Below are 19,207 nucleotides of genomic sequence, written 5' to 3' on the forward strand. Positions count from 1 at the left end.
TGCCGGTTAGCTTAGGCATTGTCCAAGTAACACCTCTCCCAAAGGCTAACCGGCACTGTCCGCTTCCATTCATTGTGCTAAGCTAGGCTAACATGCAGCCAGATAGCTTTCTACTGAACGCACAGAGAGGAAACTGGTATCTATCTTCTTGTCTCTCTCTGGAGCATCAACACGTCACTGTGTGAGCTTATTGTCTGATGTGCATCGTCTCCCTCTTATCGCCTCGTCTTCAATCCACTTCTAGAGGGGAGCAGATCATGTACAGATACATGGTGTACAGCCACATGTGTCCTGTACAGCATAACTTACCCTGCCAGCATACAGTACTCCCGTTTGAGTTACATTCCAGCAGGTGAAGAGATTTTACAGAAACAAAATCATTAATAAGTCGTCCAAATATAACAAATAATAACAGTGCGGTCCTGATTGTAATGTTAACCACCAGTGAAACAGTCAGGAGAAGGTTGGAAGGGGTGACACATGACAATTTAACTTCCAATGTGATATTAATTAGTTGTACCGTTAGTTTGTCAACTTTGCCGGCACCTAAAGTTGTTGTTCAGCAAACAAAATTTGTGATTTTAATCTCAGAGAACTTCTGAGTTGTGAGTTTATTCTCGGAATTGTATTACTTTAATCTCAGAGACTATACACGTGTTTTTCTCGTAAATGTACAACTTTAATATCTGAATATCCCTCCCCCCTCCCCTGGCTCCGTAATTAATCTCTGTAAGTAATTTATCTATTAATTATTATGATTGCATTTGTTTTCATGGGCCCATTCTTCTTTGCTCATAAGGACTGGAATTTAATTCTGAAAAGTTTTAAATATGCTACAAAAAAATTATGGTTAGTTGTTAATATCTTTGGGAGGAGACAGTGGACCAGACATGTGTGTGTCAAGAGGATATCACTCACTGTTTCTTGTCCAGCTGCTTCTCCAGCGTGTCCAGCAGGAGGCCGAGACCCTCATGACCGAAGTTGTTCACCCAGCTAAGGAGAGAGAGAGAGAGAGAGAGAGAGAGAGAGAGAGAGAGAGAGAGAGAGAGAGAGCGAGAAAAAGAGAGAGAGAGAGAGAGAGAGAGAGAGAGAGAGAGAGAGAGAGATAGAGAGAGAGAGAGAGAGAGAGAGAGAGAGAGAGAGAGTTAGACAATACAACTGAGTTAGATAAATATTGAGTCAATATTCACATTACCCAGCTGGACTACTGTATGGAATGTTGATTCATAGAATGCAGAAACAACAAACAAACAGTTATTGTATTCATCTCAGAGGAAATCAATCATTTGGACAAATATGATAGAGTAAACACCCACTAGGAGGAATTGACTGTCGTCATTACTCAGAGCCCCCCCCCTCCCCCATCCTATTCAGCTACAAATCACACACCCGCTCCTATTCCCTCTAATACTAAATGCTACAGTATTGTATCACATTTACACAGTATTCATTTACAAGCAAATGAACATCCATCCATCTTAGCTGGTGTTCCTGTGGTCTAGCAGTTAGCATGACCCCCCTCCCCGCCCCCCCGTGAGCCACTATGTTCCCGCGCCAAAAGATTAAGCAATGTGAGAAAGATAACACTGTAATCGATAATGGATCGTGCAAGATAATTGGCTATAAACCACATCGTATCAGGAGACGGCAAATGATCCAGTGCAGATGAGCCAGTTTGTCTGTGCTGGGAGGAGAAGAGAGGAGAGGAAGGAGGGTGGGTGCTAGATGGAAAGGAGAGGAGAGGAAGGAGGGTGGGTGCTGGATGGAGAGGAGAGGAGGGTGGGTGCTGGATGGAGAGGAGAGGAGAGAAAGGAGGGTGGGTGCTAGATGGAGAGGAGAGGAGAGGAGAGGAGAGGAGAGGAGAGGAGAGGAGAGGAGAGGAGAGGAGAGGAGAGGAGAGGAGAGGAGAGGAGAGGAGAGGAGAGGAGAGGAGAGGAGAGGAAAGGAAGGAGGGTGGGTGCTGGATGGAGAGGATATGAGGGTGGGTGCTGGATGGAGAGGAGAGGAAGGAGGGTGGGTGCTAGATGGAGAGGAGAGGAGAGGAAAGGAGAGGAGAGGAGGTGAGAGGAGAGGAGGGAGGGTGGGTGGGTGCTGGATGGAGAGGAGAGGAGGTGAGAGGAGAGGAGAGGAGAGGAGGGAGAGTGGGTGCTGGGAGGAGAGGAGAAGAGAAGAGAAGAGAAGAGAAGAGAAGAGAAGAGAGAGAAGAGAAGAGAAGAGAAGAGAAGAGAAGAGAAGAGAAGAGAGAAGAGAAGAGAAGAGAAGAGAAGAGAAGAGAAGAGAAGAGAGAGAAGAGAAGAGGGTGCTGGGGAGGAGAGGAGAGGAGGGAGGGTGCTGGGAGGAGATGAGAGGAGGGAGGGAGGGAGGGATGAGAGGAGGGAGGGTGCTGGGAGGAGAGGAGAGGAGGGAGGGTGCTGGGAGGAGATGAGAGGAGGGAGGGAGGGTTCTGAGAGGAGAGGAGAGGAGAGGAGAGGAGAGGAGAGGAGAGGAGAGGAGAGGAGAGGAGAGGAGAGGAGAGGAGAGGAGAGGAGAGGAGAGGAGGGACAAACTGATCACAGACTGATTATGTTATTAGTAATACTTGTTTTCAGGCCCCGACTGTCAATGAAACAAAATGCATGGAGCAATTTGTGCCATTAGCCGGTCATAAGTCAATGATTTATTCCGCCTTCTGTGACAATGATTGGACACAATAATCGTGTGCATATTAAACTCATTTGTACTTGACTCTGTGAGTTGGAGGAGGCTCTCGATTACGGGTTATGTGTATCCAGAGGCAATTGGTGGAGTTGAGGTGAGCTATTTCTCTGATCTGTGATCTAATTAGTGAGCATTACAAACACTCCATGGCCCTACTAACCGTTACTCAAAATCCATTAGCAGACGAACAGACCCAATTTGCAACTTATTATCATTTCCGCTGCAGTACAACAATTGCCTTCTTTGTTCATAAAAACAACAGCATGATGTTCAATATTTATAACTGTCTGTTTTACAACGGGCCTTCCGGTATGAATGTTTGTCATTCTCCTTTCACAAGGGGCTCAGTGGCTCTACAAACACAAACACGGCTTAACAAAAGGAGGAGATGCACAATCACATTGTTGTTGATGTACTGTAGGCCTGGCAGTATGGAGGCGGCGGGGGGACATGTGAACTATGTGAGACAAACCAGGAGGAGGCAATATAGTTGAGGGAGCCCAGTTTTGTACATCCACGACCTGTGTTTGTGCTTCCTAGTCGTGGCTGCAAAGTAACGTGTTAGTGGGAGAGCAGGAGATCAAACCAATTTTGTGAAGAGCTATTCCTAATAATTACACCGTGGCACTTTGCAACCTGAGTGAAAGCACTGCACTGACCACCAGAATAGCAGTCACGGACAAATTGTGACCTTGGAAGTTTTAGGGTTAATATTAATTATACGGTAGCCTTTCTCCTGATGCTCTACTGTACCATCATGACTCATTATTGTAACACGCAGGGTCTTCCCTGGCTTTCTGGAGGGCTTAGGTTCTGTGTCGCTGTTGAACATGGGACGGGGGGTCACTGTGTGTGTGTGTGTGTGTGTGTGTGTGTGTGTGTGTGTGGGTGGGTGGGTGGGTGGGTGGGTGTGTGTGTGTGTGTGTGTGTGTGTGTGTGTGTGTGTGTGTGTGTGTGTGTGTGTGTGTGTGTGTGTGTGTGTGTGTGTGTGTGTGTGTGTGTGTGTGTGTGTGTGTGTGTGTGTGTGTGTGTGTGTGTGTGTGTGTGCGTGCGTGCGTGCGTGCGTGTGTGTGTGTGTGTGTGTGTGACAGAGTGTGTGTGTTTATATGTGCGTCTCAGCAGCTTCTCCTTGATCAATAAGGTGAGTCTGAAGCCGCTAACCTGACTGCGGTTTTCTAGAACACTAGCGAAGGCAAGGCTACTGAACTTGAGACCAAAATGGTCGCATGGCAAACCTTTTCTTTTTGGAAAGTACAAGATCATATTTGACAAAGATCCACCTAGGAGGCCAATAGCATAAATCTGCATACTACTGCACATGCGTAGTACTCTTAAACAGTACTGTATATTTGTAGATCTGGTATGTCATAAATGTCTAGATGTAACAGTACTGTCTATCTGTATGTCATAATTATGTTATGATGAATTGAAAATGGGGGACCCTGATGTAAATAAGACGAAAGTATTTCTCGGCATTGCGTACTGGTGTGTCGTCATCTGACTCCGACTCTGATCCCCTGTTTTCTTTTTAGCTTGTAACATATAGCTTAACTTAGTTAGCAGCTAACATTAGTTAAAAAGGTTTTTAACCACGACGGGCATATAGTAATGGCGAGGATATAAAGCATGTCAAAGACGCATTTATTGGACGCGTTGCTCGCAGAGTTTACATAGAACAGCGCGACTCCCAAGAGGAGTTATCACAAGCTGTAGAACGCAGAGCTGCTTCTTAACACTAGCACAGCCGACAAGGGGTCAAATGACCCCTAGGCATTTTCAATAAATGTATCCTCGTCACTCGGTCGAGCTCCAGCTCTGTCACTCAATGACTTTTCCTAAAAGTACCTGTTTTATCTGGCACGGTTTCTGAAATTTCAAACTGACTTCAGGAAAATGTAATTAGAACGTTATTCCACATATGGGCCATTGGAACAGACGAAAGTCACAGCACTTTGCGAGCGTCTAGCGCAGGGGTGGCCAACCCGTGGCTCACGAGCCGCATGTGGCTCTTTGCCCGTCAATGTGTGGCTCTTCCATCCAAAAAATAAAAATAAAATTATAATATGTGACTGTAACCGCGTTTTGAATACGTCATCACAACAACACGTTAGGTCCAACTTTGAGAATAGATTAACGGCGGTAATTTATTGAATTTTTTTATTGCGCGATAAGAGCCCGGTAACGGCGTTAACGGCCCGGCCTTATTGAAAACATGTTTAACCCTATATTTAAAGCACTGCGTAAAAACTATAGAATTATAGAAAACATGCAGCATTGCCACAACACCAATCCAGAGCAGGAATTCCCCTTTACTAACGTATTGCCAGTAGCTAGCAGTAGTATGTAACAGATGAGCCACGCAGACTATCTCCTGCTAGGAAGCAGAGCGGACACATTTGCACCACAGAGATGGCTAAAGCCGATGCTTGTGTCGGGGCATACTTGTTGTTTCCACTGTCTGTCAATCCATCAATTTAGAGATCCAATAGTGCAGGCAAGAGATGGGATTCTATTCTCATCTGCTTCCTCCTCTAATTGTGGGCATGCATCCAGGGATTTCATTAACTTGGGGGAGAACTTGTTCATGTAATATTGATGGCTATAATCCTCCAGTTAAGTGCGACCAAATTGTGTTACTTTCCGCAATCATGTATATTCCTCAGGCGAAATGAAACATTCATGATCTGTCTTAGGGAAGCAATTTTTTATGTGTATTATTTCTGCCGGTTTGAAGCAATTATGTTGTAGTTGTGTTAAGTGCAATAAATTACGTGTGAGATCATTTGTTCCCCCCCGGTCTAGTCCGGGAGCATGTGCTCAGACGTAAACAAAGGTGTTGGTGTTTACTCACCGCACACTGACAAGGAATAAAGAGCTATCCGTCATCTTACCATTCACACCTAGAAAAATCCCTGTGTTGTGTCGACTTAAAACAAGATTTCCCCCCCATAGGCACAACAAAATACCCCCGGCCTCCACGCTCATACTATCTGTAAATAATTCCCGCCCTGTTCCCATAGGGATTTCTTCAAACCTCTGATCTGACCTTTCTCTGCACATGTACATGTACCTTTATGAGGAAGCCGGTGTGATTCTTTCATTAGACAGACCCGCGTGGGCTGAGGCTGAGGCTGTACAGCGGGTTGTGAGGGAAATGTCAGCGCTGCTAGAAAACACCAGTGTGTCGTGTCTGCAGCCACAGTAACCCCACTCAGTAGAATCCTTCAGAGCAGAGGCTCTCTTGTCTGACGGACCGGCTGCCCATGTGTTGTGACGGCTCGTATGCACATTGATTCCAGGCAGTCAGCCCGACGTTCATTCTTGTTTTTATTATTTCATCAGAGCCGGCTGGGGAGCTTTGTGTCATTGAGAGATCCTGTGTGAGAGCAATATCTTTCATATTGTATTACAAGCTAAGCCATAGCACTCTCCCATCTCTGGTACTACAGCTGACCCATTCAGCGCTGTAGCCTTGCACTCTTCACAATAGCTCTCAGAAGGGAATGAAAATGTGATCCTTTGCAATGGAGGGGGACGTGCACAGTATGAAATAGGGGTATACAAAAGGGAAACTTTTATGATTCAAGGGTAATGTTACTGAATGTCATCATACAAATATGTTGTATGTGTGTTTTTTTATTTTTAACTTTGACCTTGGTCAGATCAGATTTATTTAATGAAAGGCTGTTTCAACCACATTCCTAGGCAGAGGGTTGGATGACGTTCCACTGTCAGACATCTCTGCCCAAACAGGAAGTAAACTATATGGTGCTACCTTTACTCATATTATTCTCCCTTAGAAAATAGGTGTTCTTCCTAATAATATGAAATCAGCAAAGGTAATTCCAATATTTTAAAATGGAGATACGCATCAAATGGATAATTATAGACTGGTGTCTCTACTTCCTCAATTTTCTAAAATATTAGAGAAATTATTTGTGAAACAACTGGATATTTTCATTGGCAAATACAAAATATTGAGTGAACACCAGTATGAGTTTATGGAAAATAGAACTACTACATATGCAGTGATGGAGATGGTAGAATAAATAACAAAAGCAGTTGAAAATGACGAGTGTTCTATTGGTATTTATATTGACCTACAGAAGGAATTTGATAGATCACAGCATATTAGTGAGAAAATTGGAGAAGTATGGGATACGAGGTATAGCTAACTATTGGCTGAAGAGCTACTTGGAAAACAGACAGCAATGTGTGCAAATTAATGACACTGTGTCAGGATTTAGGAAGGTCACCTGTGGAGTACCCCAGGGATCTGTGTGATAGGTCCAACACTTTTTATACTTTATATTAATGATATGTGTAATGTTGCTGAACTTTAAAGTGTGTTATTTTTGCAGACGATACAAATTTATATTGCTCAGGAAGTAAAAGGAACTTCTGCTTGATATTGAAAGAGAGCTTGAAATTCTCTGTTCAAATCCATTGTTTATAAAGTTTCATGTTATGAAATGTAATGATTTGGTTTATTATAAAATTATGCAAATAATGTACAGAGATAAAGCAGAGTTACTCAGAGACGTGGTGCAAAGTTGTCTTTCAATACATGAAAGAAAATATGATTTAAGAGATATTTGTAAATGTACTGTTCAAAAAGCTAAGAAAGGGGTTAAAATGATGTGTATTTCTATTATTGGGGTTAACTTGTGGAACAATGCTGATATAAAGTTAAGAATGAGTCATTCGCTTTTGGTTTTTAAGAAAATGGTTTGTAAAACAATTTTTGAAAACTACAAAAGGTGAATAAATACTTTATTTTTGTTAATTTATTTTAGAATACTGTTTTGGATGTCCTAATTGTGTTAAGAACATAGGACAGGCTTGTATAAGCATTATGCTTCAGTATGTACCTTTTCAGTCACCGTCAAATCAAATATTGTTAAATTATTGTGCATATTGTATTGTGTGAGATGATGACTGAATAAAACTACTACTACTATATTGGATAAATAATATTATATTATTGTTCCCCCATGTTATTTATCTCTTATAAATAAGAACAAAAACATGTGTTGAAGCAAGTTAAATAATTTAATTTCACAGCGTCTGTGCAGCCTTGTTTATTCACTGTATCCATGGAAACGATGACAAACACAACCATGATAAAGGTGTGGTTTCCTTATGCAGAAAATACATATAGTAGCACTATAGGTTTACTTTTCTGATGATTTACAGTCAGCTGTTATTACTACATATGTGTGTTACATCTTGACTAACCACTGTTAAACGAGATGTCAATCAAAATGTAGATAGAGAGGAAGAGGTGTTTTGAGATAAACTTTCTATAAAGTAGTCCTTACTGTTTGTTTCTGTCATGTTTTTATACTAGCAAACAAACAACAAACCTGACAAGAAATCAACTCGGTAACACTGCATTTGACTATACATCGTATCAATAGTGTATCAGTTGACTGGATAATAATATTAATACTATTACTAATAATACTACTACTACTACTACTACTACTACTACTACTACTACTACTACTGATAATAATACTAATAGTAATAGGGGATCGCAGCTGAGAACATTTTGGTCATCTACGAACACATTTGCACGCGTTCAGGCATCCTGAGGAGAGCTTTCGTAAATGTGTTCTTACGAAGATAGTTGCGAAGATAGTTACATACAGTACACTTTCAATCATGAGGTCCAATGTTAGTGTTGAGTCAGTGTTGTGGTGTTAGAATAGCCTAGCATTATCTGAAAGATAGCTAAAGAAAATGCTCCTGTCTGTACAAGCTGACTGGGGACAACTGAAATCTACTTCACAGTGCAGACAAAAGTAGATTTCAGTTGTCTTCAGTGTTCATCCAGGTTCAGGATGAACCTTTCTACTTTGAGGACTTAACACAAGGTATTTTCAAATTGAATGTCTCCAGTGCTGCTTGACACATTTAACCCTGTGAGGCCCAAATAAAAAAGACATTAGCAACTTCAGAGGCCAGAGGGTGGGACATATAAACACATTTACTATCCAATAGCATTGTAAGGCTGAACAACAGGACCAATTGACTATGTAAATGTGCTTAAAAATGGTTTAATAAACATTTACAGACATTTTCTTTAAATTGCTAAAAGCTCAACGTGATTGGCTTTGCAAACAAGGGCCTCACAGGGTCTTAGAGGCCAAGGCCCTTCCTCCTACCCTTTATCAGGCATCTACAGTATATCAGTTATTTGAAAGGAAAGGAAAGATCCTAAGGAATCAGGTTTGTATAGCCAGGTCAGTCTTTTAGACGTGGATGCCAAGCTGTTAGCTAAGATGCTTGACACACGATTGGAAAAGGTTACGAGGGAGTCTATGGAGTAGGAGTGGAAAATAAGAGTCTTTGTATGTGGATGATTGGCTTTTGTATGTAACAAATCCTTCTAAATCCATCCCCAACATGTCTATTCTGAAAAGATATGGTGTGATCTGGGGTTATACTTATAAGTTGAATTTGTCTAAAATGTAACTGTTACCAATAAATTTTTTGCACCCATTGATCAAATATGTTTCTGTTTCATTTGGGACAAAAAGAGACCCAGAATCAGGAAAGCTGACGGGGAAATGGGATTACCAAATGTCCAGTTATATTACTGGGCATGTGAAGTTCAAGGATACAGAAAATCCAGGTTGGGTACAAATGGAACACAACTCGTGTTCCATCTGATGCTCTTTTGTTTTCTCCAATGCCCCTAGCATGGCAGTGTGTTAAGAGTAATCTCATTGTAACACAGGCTTTGAAAATATGGTAGAATAATTATGAATGTCAAAGGGGTTCTCTGCTTGACTGCTTGCCCCTGTTTATCCCAGCCACCTCTTCTCTAGGGTTGGGTACCGAATTACATCAGTACTACCGAGTACCGATTCACGCTAGATCAATATGTACCAAATGTCGGTACCTTTACAAGTTTAGTATAAGACAGTGTAATGTACTAGACAAGAGGGAGCCTTTTCCACAAATATATATATTACTGTCCCATCTCTTGGGTCTTTGGAAAGACCAGACGAGGTCAGAGGAGTTTGATAATATTGACTGAGGATGGCCAGATAATGTTGATATTTAAACATTTAAATAGCATGCCATTTATTTTGTGTGGTGTGTTACAACAATAAATAACAAAATGTTCTAAATAAATAGTATGGTTGCAATGTTGAAGTGTTGGACTTGTTTTTGTTACGACTGAAATTTAAAAAAAAAGTTGTTATTACAGAGATAGTTATGTATCAAAGAAAGGTACCGTTAGGTACCGATATTTCAGGAACCGGTATCGGTTCAAATGTGAACTGTACCCAAACCTACCCCCCCCCCCCCCCCCCCCCCATTAGATGATTATTTTGATATATAGAAAATAAGTGGTATGAAGGCCCTTTAAATAGATAGAACATATTTCCCACATTTGAACTATTACTCCCCCCTTTCCTAACTTACCGGACGAGTCACTCATAGAAAATATATTTTCCTTTGAGCTGTCAAGAAGTGGTGCAATATCGTTTTCCTATTTGTTGTCTACCCGTCACTGGAGATTATACAAATGGTATGGGAGGGGGATTTGGGAGTGACTTTGATGGTGGAACAATGGGGAGAGGCCTTGGAAGGGGGTAGATGGGGTGCATACGGCCTCAATTTGTGCCCGACACGGTAAGGTTCAGTTTAAGGTTCTGCATTGCCTGTATTTTTCAAAAACCAAACTCTCGAAAATGTTCCCGCATGTAGACGCCACATGTGACAGATGCAGTCTCTCTCCGGCATCACTCATGTTGGCCGAGTCCTACCTGCTCACTAACTGGAGTCCAATCATCAAAACACTGCCAGATGTCTTTGAAATGGAAATTCAGACAGATCCTATGATAGGTATTTTTTGGCATAAGAGGGGAAAATAATGAGAATCTCTCTGGAACTAAACTCCAAATAAAATAAGAAGATTTGTTACATCGCTAGTGCAGAGACTGATCCTTCTTCAATGGAAGTCTCCCCATCCACCGAGCTGGACTCAGTGGCTAAGAGGGGTGATGCAGTGTCTTAAACTAGCTGGACTCATCAAGTCAAGTCAAGTGACTCTCATATTAAAGTTGAAAACTGTGTGATCTCTGAGCAGAGTGAAATTTGTGTTGCCTTCAATAGGCATTTGGCAGAGGCTGGTAATTTATTTAATAGGAACTATAATGGACCTTGTCTTGTTGATTCTGATTGTTTGTACCCTGTGGGCGTCACTTCCCATTTCTCCTTTCAACCTTTTACACAGTCAGCTGTATTTGATGCTTTGCAATCAATCGATGCAAAGTGTTCTACAGGTGAGGATAACTTAGTATTTTTTTATTAAGTTGGCTGCACCAGTTATCGCTGAACAGATTACTTATATTTTTAATCTCTCTATCTCATCAGGTAGATTTCCTCTAGTTTGGAAATCTGCACGGGTGATTCCTTTACATAAGGGAGGTGATAGGGATAACTTAGATAATTATCGTCCTATCTCCAGGCTACCTTGCCTAGCTAAAGTCCAGAAACACTAGTAAGTAAACAACTTACATTTTACCTTTCAATTAACTCCATACTTAGTTCTCAACAATCTGGTTTTAGAGCACAACATCAGCCATCACTTTGGTTACAAATGACATTATTTCAGCATTAGATAAGAAGAAACATTGTGCTGCCCTCTTTGTTGATTTATCAAAAGCATTTGATACAGTTGATCACTACTTCTAAAGAAACTATCTAACATTGGGTTGGATGATAATGCCTGTGTCTGGTTTCAGGATTATCTATCTTCTAGGCGGCAGTGTGTGAAGTTAGGTCAAGCACAATCTGAATGATTGGCCATGACTAAAGGTGTGCCACAAGGTTCAGTTTTGGGTCCTGTCCTTTTTACAATTTATATTAATGATATTGTTTCTTCTTTGTATGGATGGCATGCCCATTTGTATGCTGATGACACAATTGTGTACTGTATTGCAGTACTCTGTACAGTTGTCCTTTGAGAAATTGCAACTTTCCTTTTATGCTCTACACACAGGATGCCCTTACTAGTCTTACATTGGTTCTTAATGCTAGTAAGACAAAGTTTATGTTGTTTTCAAGAGCAAGGAATATTAACTTTGATGATGTGAGGATATCTACTGTCAGTGGCTCTTGTATAGAGAGAGTGAGTGAGTATAAATATCTTGGCCTGTGGCTTGACGAGAAATTAACATTAAGTTCCATGTGGACAATCTTGCCTCTAAACTGCGACAGAAAATTGGTTTCCTGTACAGAAACAGATAAAATGTTCCTCTATTTAGTAGAAAAAGAATTGTGGAATCAGTCTTATCAGTTTTGGACTATGGTGATGTAATTTATAGGCATGCTGCGGCATCAACTCTTAAACCTCTGGATTCTGCATATCACTCAGCTATCAGATTTATAACTGGTGACAGATATGATACTCACCATTGTGTCCTGTATGATAGGGTGGGTTGGCCTTCTCTTGCAGAAAGGTGCAACACACACTGGTATTTATTTATTTTTAAAGCCCTTATTGGTAAACAACCTGTGTATACAGTATCTCCTCACTGTTAGATTGGAATATTGGAACCTATTCAACTCGATCGAATGACTGGATGGTTCTTAGGGTTCCTCAAATTTGTTCTGAGCTAGGGAAGTCAGCCTTTTCCTTTGATGCTTCTAACTCATGGAATGTCCTTCAACTCACGCTGAAATTGGAGGTTCTCCCTTCCCTTGGAATGTTTAAACGTATGATTTCAGACCATTGTGTCTGTAACTGTTTTAGTTGATCTTTTTAAATTATTTTGAAACGTTTTAAATTTTTTACTCTGGTGTTTACATTTCTGTGAATATTGTGTTTATTATGTACTGTACAATCGTCGTTTCTGTAAATGAGGGAAACCTCAGATGCTTACGATTTTAAATAAAGGTTGAAATAAAAAAAAAAATGTAAGTCAAGAGTCAAGAGTTTTATTTGTCACGACATACAAGCATACAGTGAAATGCGGGGGGTCTTAAACTAGCTGGACTCAGTGGCTAAGAGGGGTGATGCAGCATCTTAAACTAGCTGGACTCAGTGGCTAAGAGAGGTGATGCAGCATCTTAAACTAGCTGGACTCAGTGGCTAAGAGGGGTGATGCAGCATCTTAAACTAGCTGGACTCAGTGGCTAAGAGGGGTGATGCAGAATAAGCTTGAGAAATTGAGACTTAAAGAAAAACTCCAACATTTTGGGAAATTAGCTTATCTGCCATCTACCCTGGAGCTAGACAAGAAGATACATACCTTTTTTCTTCTCTATGCATGCAGTAGGAGTAGGAAGACATGCACCGTTAGCCTAGCTTAGCGTCAGTCACTGGAAGTAGGTTCCTCCATTAGCCTAGTTCCCAACGTCTTCCTACTCCTACTGCATGCACAGAGAAGAAAAAGGTATGCATCTTCTTGTCTAACTCCAGGGTAGATGGCAAATAAGCTAATTTTCCAAAATGTTGGAGTTTTCCTTTAAGAGTAAGGTTGAGAAGGTATCGTTTTTTTTAATATAGTTTTTCACTTTGCCTTTCTTTTCAGTTCAATGTATTTAGTGTGTGTTTGTTTGTTTGTTTAAAATGTCTAAATAAATAAAATATATATATTATGCATGCAAATACATTTGTCCCAATACATGAATGTAATATTGCTGGTTCATGGCTGCCGGCTGAGGCTGGCTTGTTCAATACTGGATCAACTTGAACGATTTTGCAGATACTCGAAAAAGGGAGTCCTCGTTTTCTGGTTCAAAACTGTCAACAGTCAAGTATGAGTTCACATGGGAGGAATATCTCAATCAAATGTCAGTTTCTGGAGCGACGCCAGGCTGAACATCTTAATATCACACACAGTCTTGGTTCTCTAGAGTGTAGCTGTGGAAAAGTGCTATGTGTGTTTGTAAATTTTGACGAAGAAGAAGTAAGTTTCAAACTTTGGTGGTGACTGTCTTCCCAATGTCTGTCTGTGTCCTATGTTTCTGCCCAAAGGACATTGAGCTTATTGTACCGTATAAAGAAGTAATTGTATTTGGCGAGATTAGCTCTGGATAGACACACAGACACATGCAACCAAATGCCTGGTGGAGATTAAATGTATAGTCTATTTCTATTTTGATAAGGTAAATAGTGTCAGTATTAGCATATCAGTATTAATATTAGTATTAATAATTATATTCCAGTATCAGTATATCAGTATTAGTAGTAATATTTCAGTAGCAGTGATAGTATTTCAGTATTAGTATTAATATTCCAGTATCAGTATTGACATTTCAGTATTAGTATTGATATTTCTGTATTGGGATGCGTATTTCAGTATTAGTATTCATATTGCAGTATCAATATTAGTATTTCAGTATTCATATTAGTATGAATATGTCAGTATCAGTATTAGTATGTCAGTATTAGTATTTCAGTATAAGTATTTCAGTATTAGTATTTCAGTATTAGTATTTCAGTATTAGTATTTCAGAATTAGTATTTCAGTATGTCAGTATTAGTATTTCAGTATTAGTATTTCAGTATTAGTATTTCAGTATTAGTATTTCAGTATTAGTATTTCAGAATTAGTATTTCAGTATATCAGTATTAGTATTTCAGTATTAGTATTTCAGTATTAGTATTTCAGAATTAGTATTTCAGTATGTCAGTATTAGTATTTCAGTATGTCAGAATTAGTATTTCAGTATATCAGTATTAGTATTTCAGAATTAGTATTTCAGTATGTCAGTATTAGTATTTCAGTATTAGTATTTCAGAATTAGTATTTCAGTATGTCAGAATTAGTATTTCAGTATTTCAGTATTAGTATTTCAGAATTAGTATTTCAGTATGTCAGTATTAGTATTTCAGTATTAGTATTTCAGAATTAGTATTTCAGTATATCAGTATTAGTATTTCAGTATTAGTATTTCAGAATTAGTATGTCAGTATGTCAGTATTAGTATTTCAGTATTAGTATTTCAGAATTAGTATGTCAGTATTAGTATTTCAGTATTAGCATTTCAGAATTAGTATTTCAGTATGTCAGTATTAGTATTTCAGTATTAGTATTTCAGTATTAGTATTTCAGTATTTCAGTATTAGTATTCCAAACACACATATGACTATAATGAAGCTATACAACCTCTACTTATTCTCCTCCTCTCGCATGGGGTCCGACAATAAAAACGCCAAACATTGTACTTTCTCACAGCCCTGTCAGGTAGTCTCTCCCTCCCCTATAGAAAGATGTAGGGGAGAGGAGAATTAATTATTTTGACTGAACACAGTGGCTGAGGGAGCTGCCGCCAAGTGCCAGCGTATGGGTAATATCAGCACCATGGAGAGCGCCGAGCTGCATGCGTCTGACTACAAAGCCATATTAACCTCCCCCACTCACAGGACCAACACCAGAAACTCTGCCCATATTGAATTTCAGAGAGTGGGACAGGGGGGGGACTAAAACTGGTAGCACACTCTCGAGGACAATATTCCTGGTGTCAGCACCCTGCCATTGTGATCGCTGGTGTTGCTCAGAGCGCTGGGAAGAGAGCGGCACGCCACTCAAAAGGAGCGCTTGGCACCTCTAATGGTATTTTGAGTCGCGGCAGGACGGCAGAAGGTGGCCGCAACAAAGAGGGCACTTAATGTTGCACTTTTTACTGTGCTGGAAACTGGAAGTAAGTGGGTGCAGGTGTATGTGTGTGTGTGTATGTTTGTGCATGTGTATGGGGGGGGTATGTGTGTGTATGGAGGAGGGTATTGAAGGTGTTAATAACTAGAAAACGCTGATGGCAGCACCAGTGTGTGTGCATGCGCGTATGAAGAGGAGCAAGCTGCGTCAGGATTAAATGAAGAGAGTGACTGGAGAGAGTTGACGGTTCACCACGCTACCCAGACACTTCTAAATGACCCCCCGCTGAGCACAAAACACTCCTGAAATTTCTAATTATCTCCTAAACAGCGCAGACGATCCATCCTTACAACTGCCAGGGAAGTGGAAATCGAGAGACCAGTGTGGAATTGGAAAAATGCTGATTGATCCAGACAATTAATTGAATAGTGGGGGCTAGAGAGCCGTATGCGCTGTGACAGATCAGAGGTTTGGCGTGACGTATAATCTACACATCGCCTCTACCGCCCGCTGAGATGCTGCCGTTTCATCTTCAGAGAGCGCAGGCAGCGCAAACCCTCCTCTTTCCAAGAACCGGATACCATTTACTAAATGTGTTTCTGACTGTAATAGTGTGATTGGACAAGAGGCATTACCTGAGTGCATATAACTGCAATATAGCTGCGATATTGTTTAACCTCTATGTTCAGCTTCAAAATACAGTACAGTCAAACCTGCCTGTCACACAACAACTCAATCACATTGTTACTGCTGCCCCTGTCACCTGCATATCTTTGCCCCACACCTCTACACGTCATGGAGCTCAGTGGGGAGTGGGGGAAATTTGTCCTCTGCATTTGACCCGTCCTAACTATTTAGGAGCAGTGGGCAGCGACACAGTGTGGAGCACGGGGACCAACTCCAGTGCCTTGGTCAAGGACAATGGCAGGAGACCTAGAGCATGCATGCGTTTTGGTGCGGGAGGCGACCGGAGTACCTGGAGGAAACCCACACGAACACGGGGGAGATATATATATATATATTTTTTTAACCTTTATTTACCCAGGGTAGGTTCGCTGAGCACAGATGCTCTTTTTCAGGAACGCCCTGCTTCACATTCACACAGTTCCATTCACACCTGGGAGCTGCCCAGTACAACCAGTCTGACACCATTGGCCACTGAGCAACTCCACTGGAGCAGTTGGGGGTTAAGTGCCCTGCCGGTCCCGGGGATCGAACCGGCAACCTTCCGGTCACAAACTCGCTTCTCTAACCTTTAGGCCACCGCTGCCAACATGCAAACAAACTCCACACAGAAAGGCCGCCTACTGGGGTTTGAACACCAGGACCTTCTTGCTGTGACGCACCACCGCGCCACCGTGCTGCCGATATATATATATATATCTCATCTCTGCACGTCTGAATATATATCTCATCTCTGCACGTCTGAATATATATCTCCTCTGCACGTCTGAATATATCTCTCCTCTATGCACGTCTGAATATATATCTCCTTTCTGCACGTCTGAATATATATCTCCTCTCTGCAGGTCTGAATATATATCTCCTCTCTGCACGTCTGAATACATATCTCCTCGCTGCACGTCTGAATATATCTCTCCCTCGCTGCACGTCTGAATATATCTCTCCTCTCTGCACGTCTGAATATATCTCTCCTCTCTGCACGTCTGAATATATATCTCCTCTCTGCACGTCTGAATATATCTCCTCTCTGCACGTCTGAATATATCTCTCATCTCTGCACGTCTGAATATATCTCTCCTCTCTGCACGTCTGAATATATCTCTCCTCGCTGCACGTCTGAATATATATCTCCCTCTCTGCACGTCTGAATATATATCTCCTCTCTGCACGTTTGAATATATATCTCCTCTCTGCACGTCTGAATATATCTCTCATCTATGTATGTCTGCTTCTCTCTCTCCTCTCTGCACATACAGTATGATACTCACTGTACTCACTGTACCCATGACTGTGTGGCCAGGTTCAGCCCCAACTCCATAGTGAATTTTGTGGACGACACGGTGGTGGTGGGTCTGGTCTCTAACAACAACGAGAAGGCCTACCGGGAGGAGGTTGATGTACTGGCACGGTGGTGCCGGGATAACAGCCTGCTCCTTAACATTGGTAAAACCAAAGAGCTGATCGTGGATTTTAGGAGGACACAGCAGGGGACACACAAGCCACTGTGGATACATGGGGCTATCGTAGACAGGGTGAGCAGCTTTAAGTACCTGGGAGTCCACATCACAGAGGACCTGACATGGACAACTCTCATAGACAATAGTGCCACTCCTTCGCTATTAATGAGTGCCTTTGTAATTGTGAACTGCCTCTATCTCCCCATCTCTCCCCATCTCTCTCTCTCTCTATATATATCTCTCTCTATCTCTCTCTCTCTCTCTCTCTCTATCTCTCTCCCCATCTCTCTCTCTCTATCTCTCTCTCTATCTCTCTATATCTCTCTCTCTATCTCTCTCTCTCTCTCTCTCTATCTCTCTCTCTGGGGTGATACCCAAGTAAAACTATCAAATCCAATGCCATTAATAGTTGTTTTTGGATTGCTTGCAGTTATGTAGAGGCATGGGGCTCTGGGGCGGGAGGTGGGTGTTATAATGAGATGCTTGATGTTGGGAACAAGTGACAGCTCTACTGAAGTTCTACACCGCTGGTGCACCTTTAAACAAATAGGTCTGGATTTGCAAACAAGATAGTGTATTACCGTCTTTCAGGAGTCTGTGTATATATATCCACCAGATGCTTAAACTAAATCATGTATAGGGAGCTTTCCTGAAATAGGAATTGAATCTTGATCAAAGGAGCAGATCACTAGGGAACGTGAGAATATAATGTCCTACTTACTCTATACATAGTGTACTTTCTCTATACACCAGGGGTGGGCAACCTTTTTGGGCATGATATCATGATAGCTTTGCCTTTGTCTGAGGCTGGACAGATCTACCATCGCCAGCCAAGCAGACCACTTTAAGTCTTGGCATAGTCTGGCTAATTATAATAATGCAAACATAGAATATTTGTATATCAATAATAATGTGTAAATTCGTACTATCTGGGGAGATGAGCATACACATTGTCCATTGTGAAATATTCTACAAATCAAATTGTTTTAAAATTAAATAAGACTTCTCAGAGATCAAGATGTGTATTTGATATTTAAGAAGTCATGCATTGAACAACACAAACATTTTTAAATGTTACGCACAAATTATCCTCTTATTTCAGAAGCAAAAATGTATCCAAGACTTGGAATTGTGGTGGAACCGGAGGGTTTAATCATGCATGGTCAAATAGTCATGGTTGATACAAAACTATTGTTTAAACATGGCTAATCAAATAAAATTTTTGATTCAGGAGTTGAGTAGAGGACTTGACTTTCTCTGGCCAGGAAAAAGGATCAAGCCCCCCCCCCCCAAATCTGTGAGCATGCCTCACATGCTGGATGCTTTCTGGGAGAAAGGGGGCGGGGGAGGGATGAAAAGGTGACAGGAGAGGTGGGGGAGGTGAGGCCTTAGAGGGAACATCCACAGAATATATCCAAAAATGTCAGTGGACGTCTGAGTAATAATGTCAAAACAATAGCACCGCCAAAGAGCACACCTGACATACACACCTTCCAAACTAACACATTTGACAGACAGGTCTCATGACAAGTCAGATCCAGGTGATGTCTGATAAGAGGGCAAGTGCCACAGGAGCATAACTGTCTCCAGAAGGGTCTGGTGTTTTTTCACGTCACACACGAGACAACATGAGACATAAAAACCATGTGACGCACTTTGCAATTCGCCCTTTACGCCTCTGCTTGTCAAGCCACGGATATTCCTTCTGACTCGAAGAGAGCATTTTTAAATGCCCCCCACACA

General features: G+C 41.3%; 1 protein-coding gene across 1 annotated transcript in view; it reads right to left on the minus strand.

Moving 5' to 3' along the window:
• Positions 1-19,207, minus strand: part of diaph2 (diaphanous-related formin 2) — an 874,190-nt gene that overhangs the window by 591,085 nt on the left and 263,898 nt on the right. The window contains exon 8 of the mRNA XM_084332019.1: positions 919-993. Within this exon, the coding sequence (XP_084188145.1) occupies positions 919-993 (75 nt within the window). The remainder of the gene's footprint in view (positions 1-918; positions 994-19,207) is intronic.

Source organism: Notolepis coatsorum (assembly GCF_963971535.1).
Source record: "Notolepis coatsorum genome assembly, chromosome: 16".
NCBI classification, from domain to species: domain Eukaryota; kingdom Metazoa; phylum Chordata; class Actinopteri; order Aulopiformes; family Paralepididae; genus Notolepis; species Notolepis coatsorum.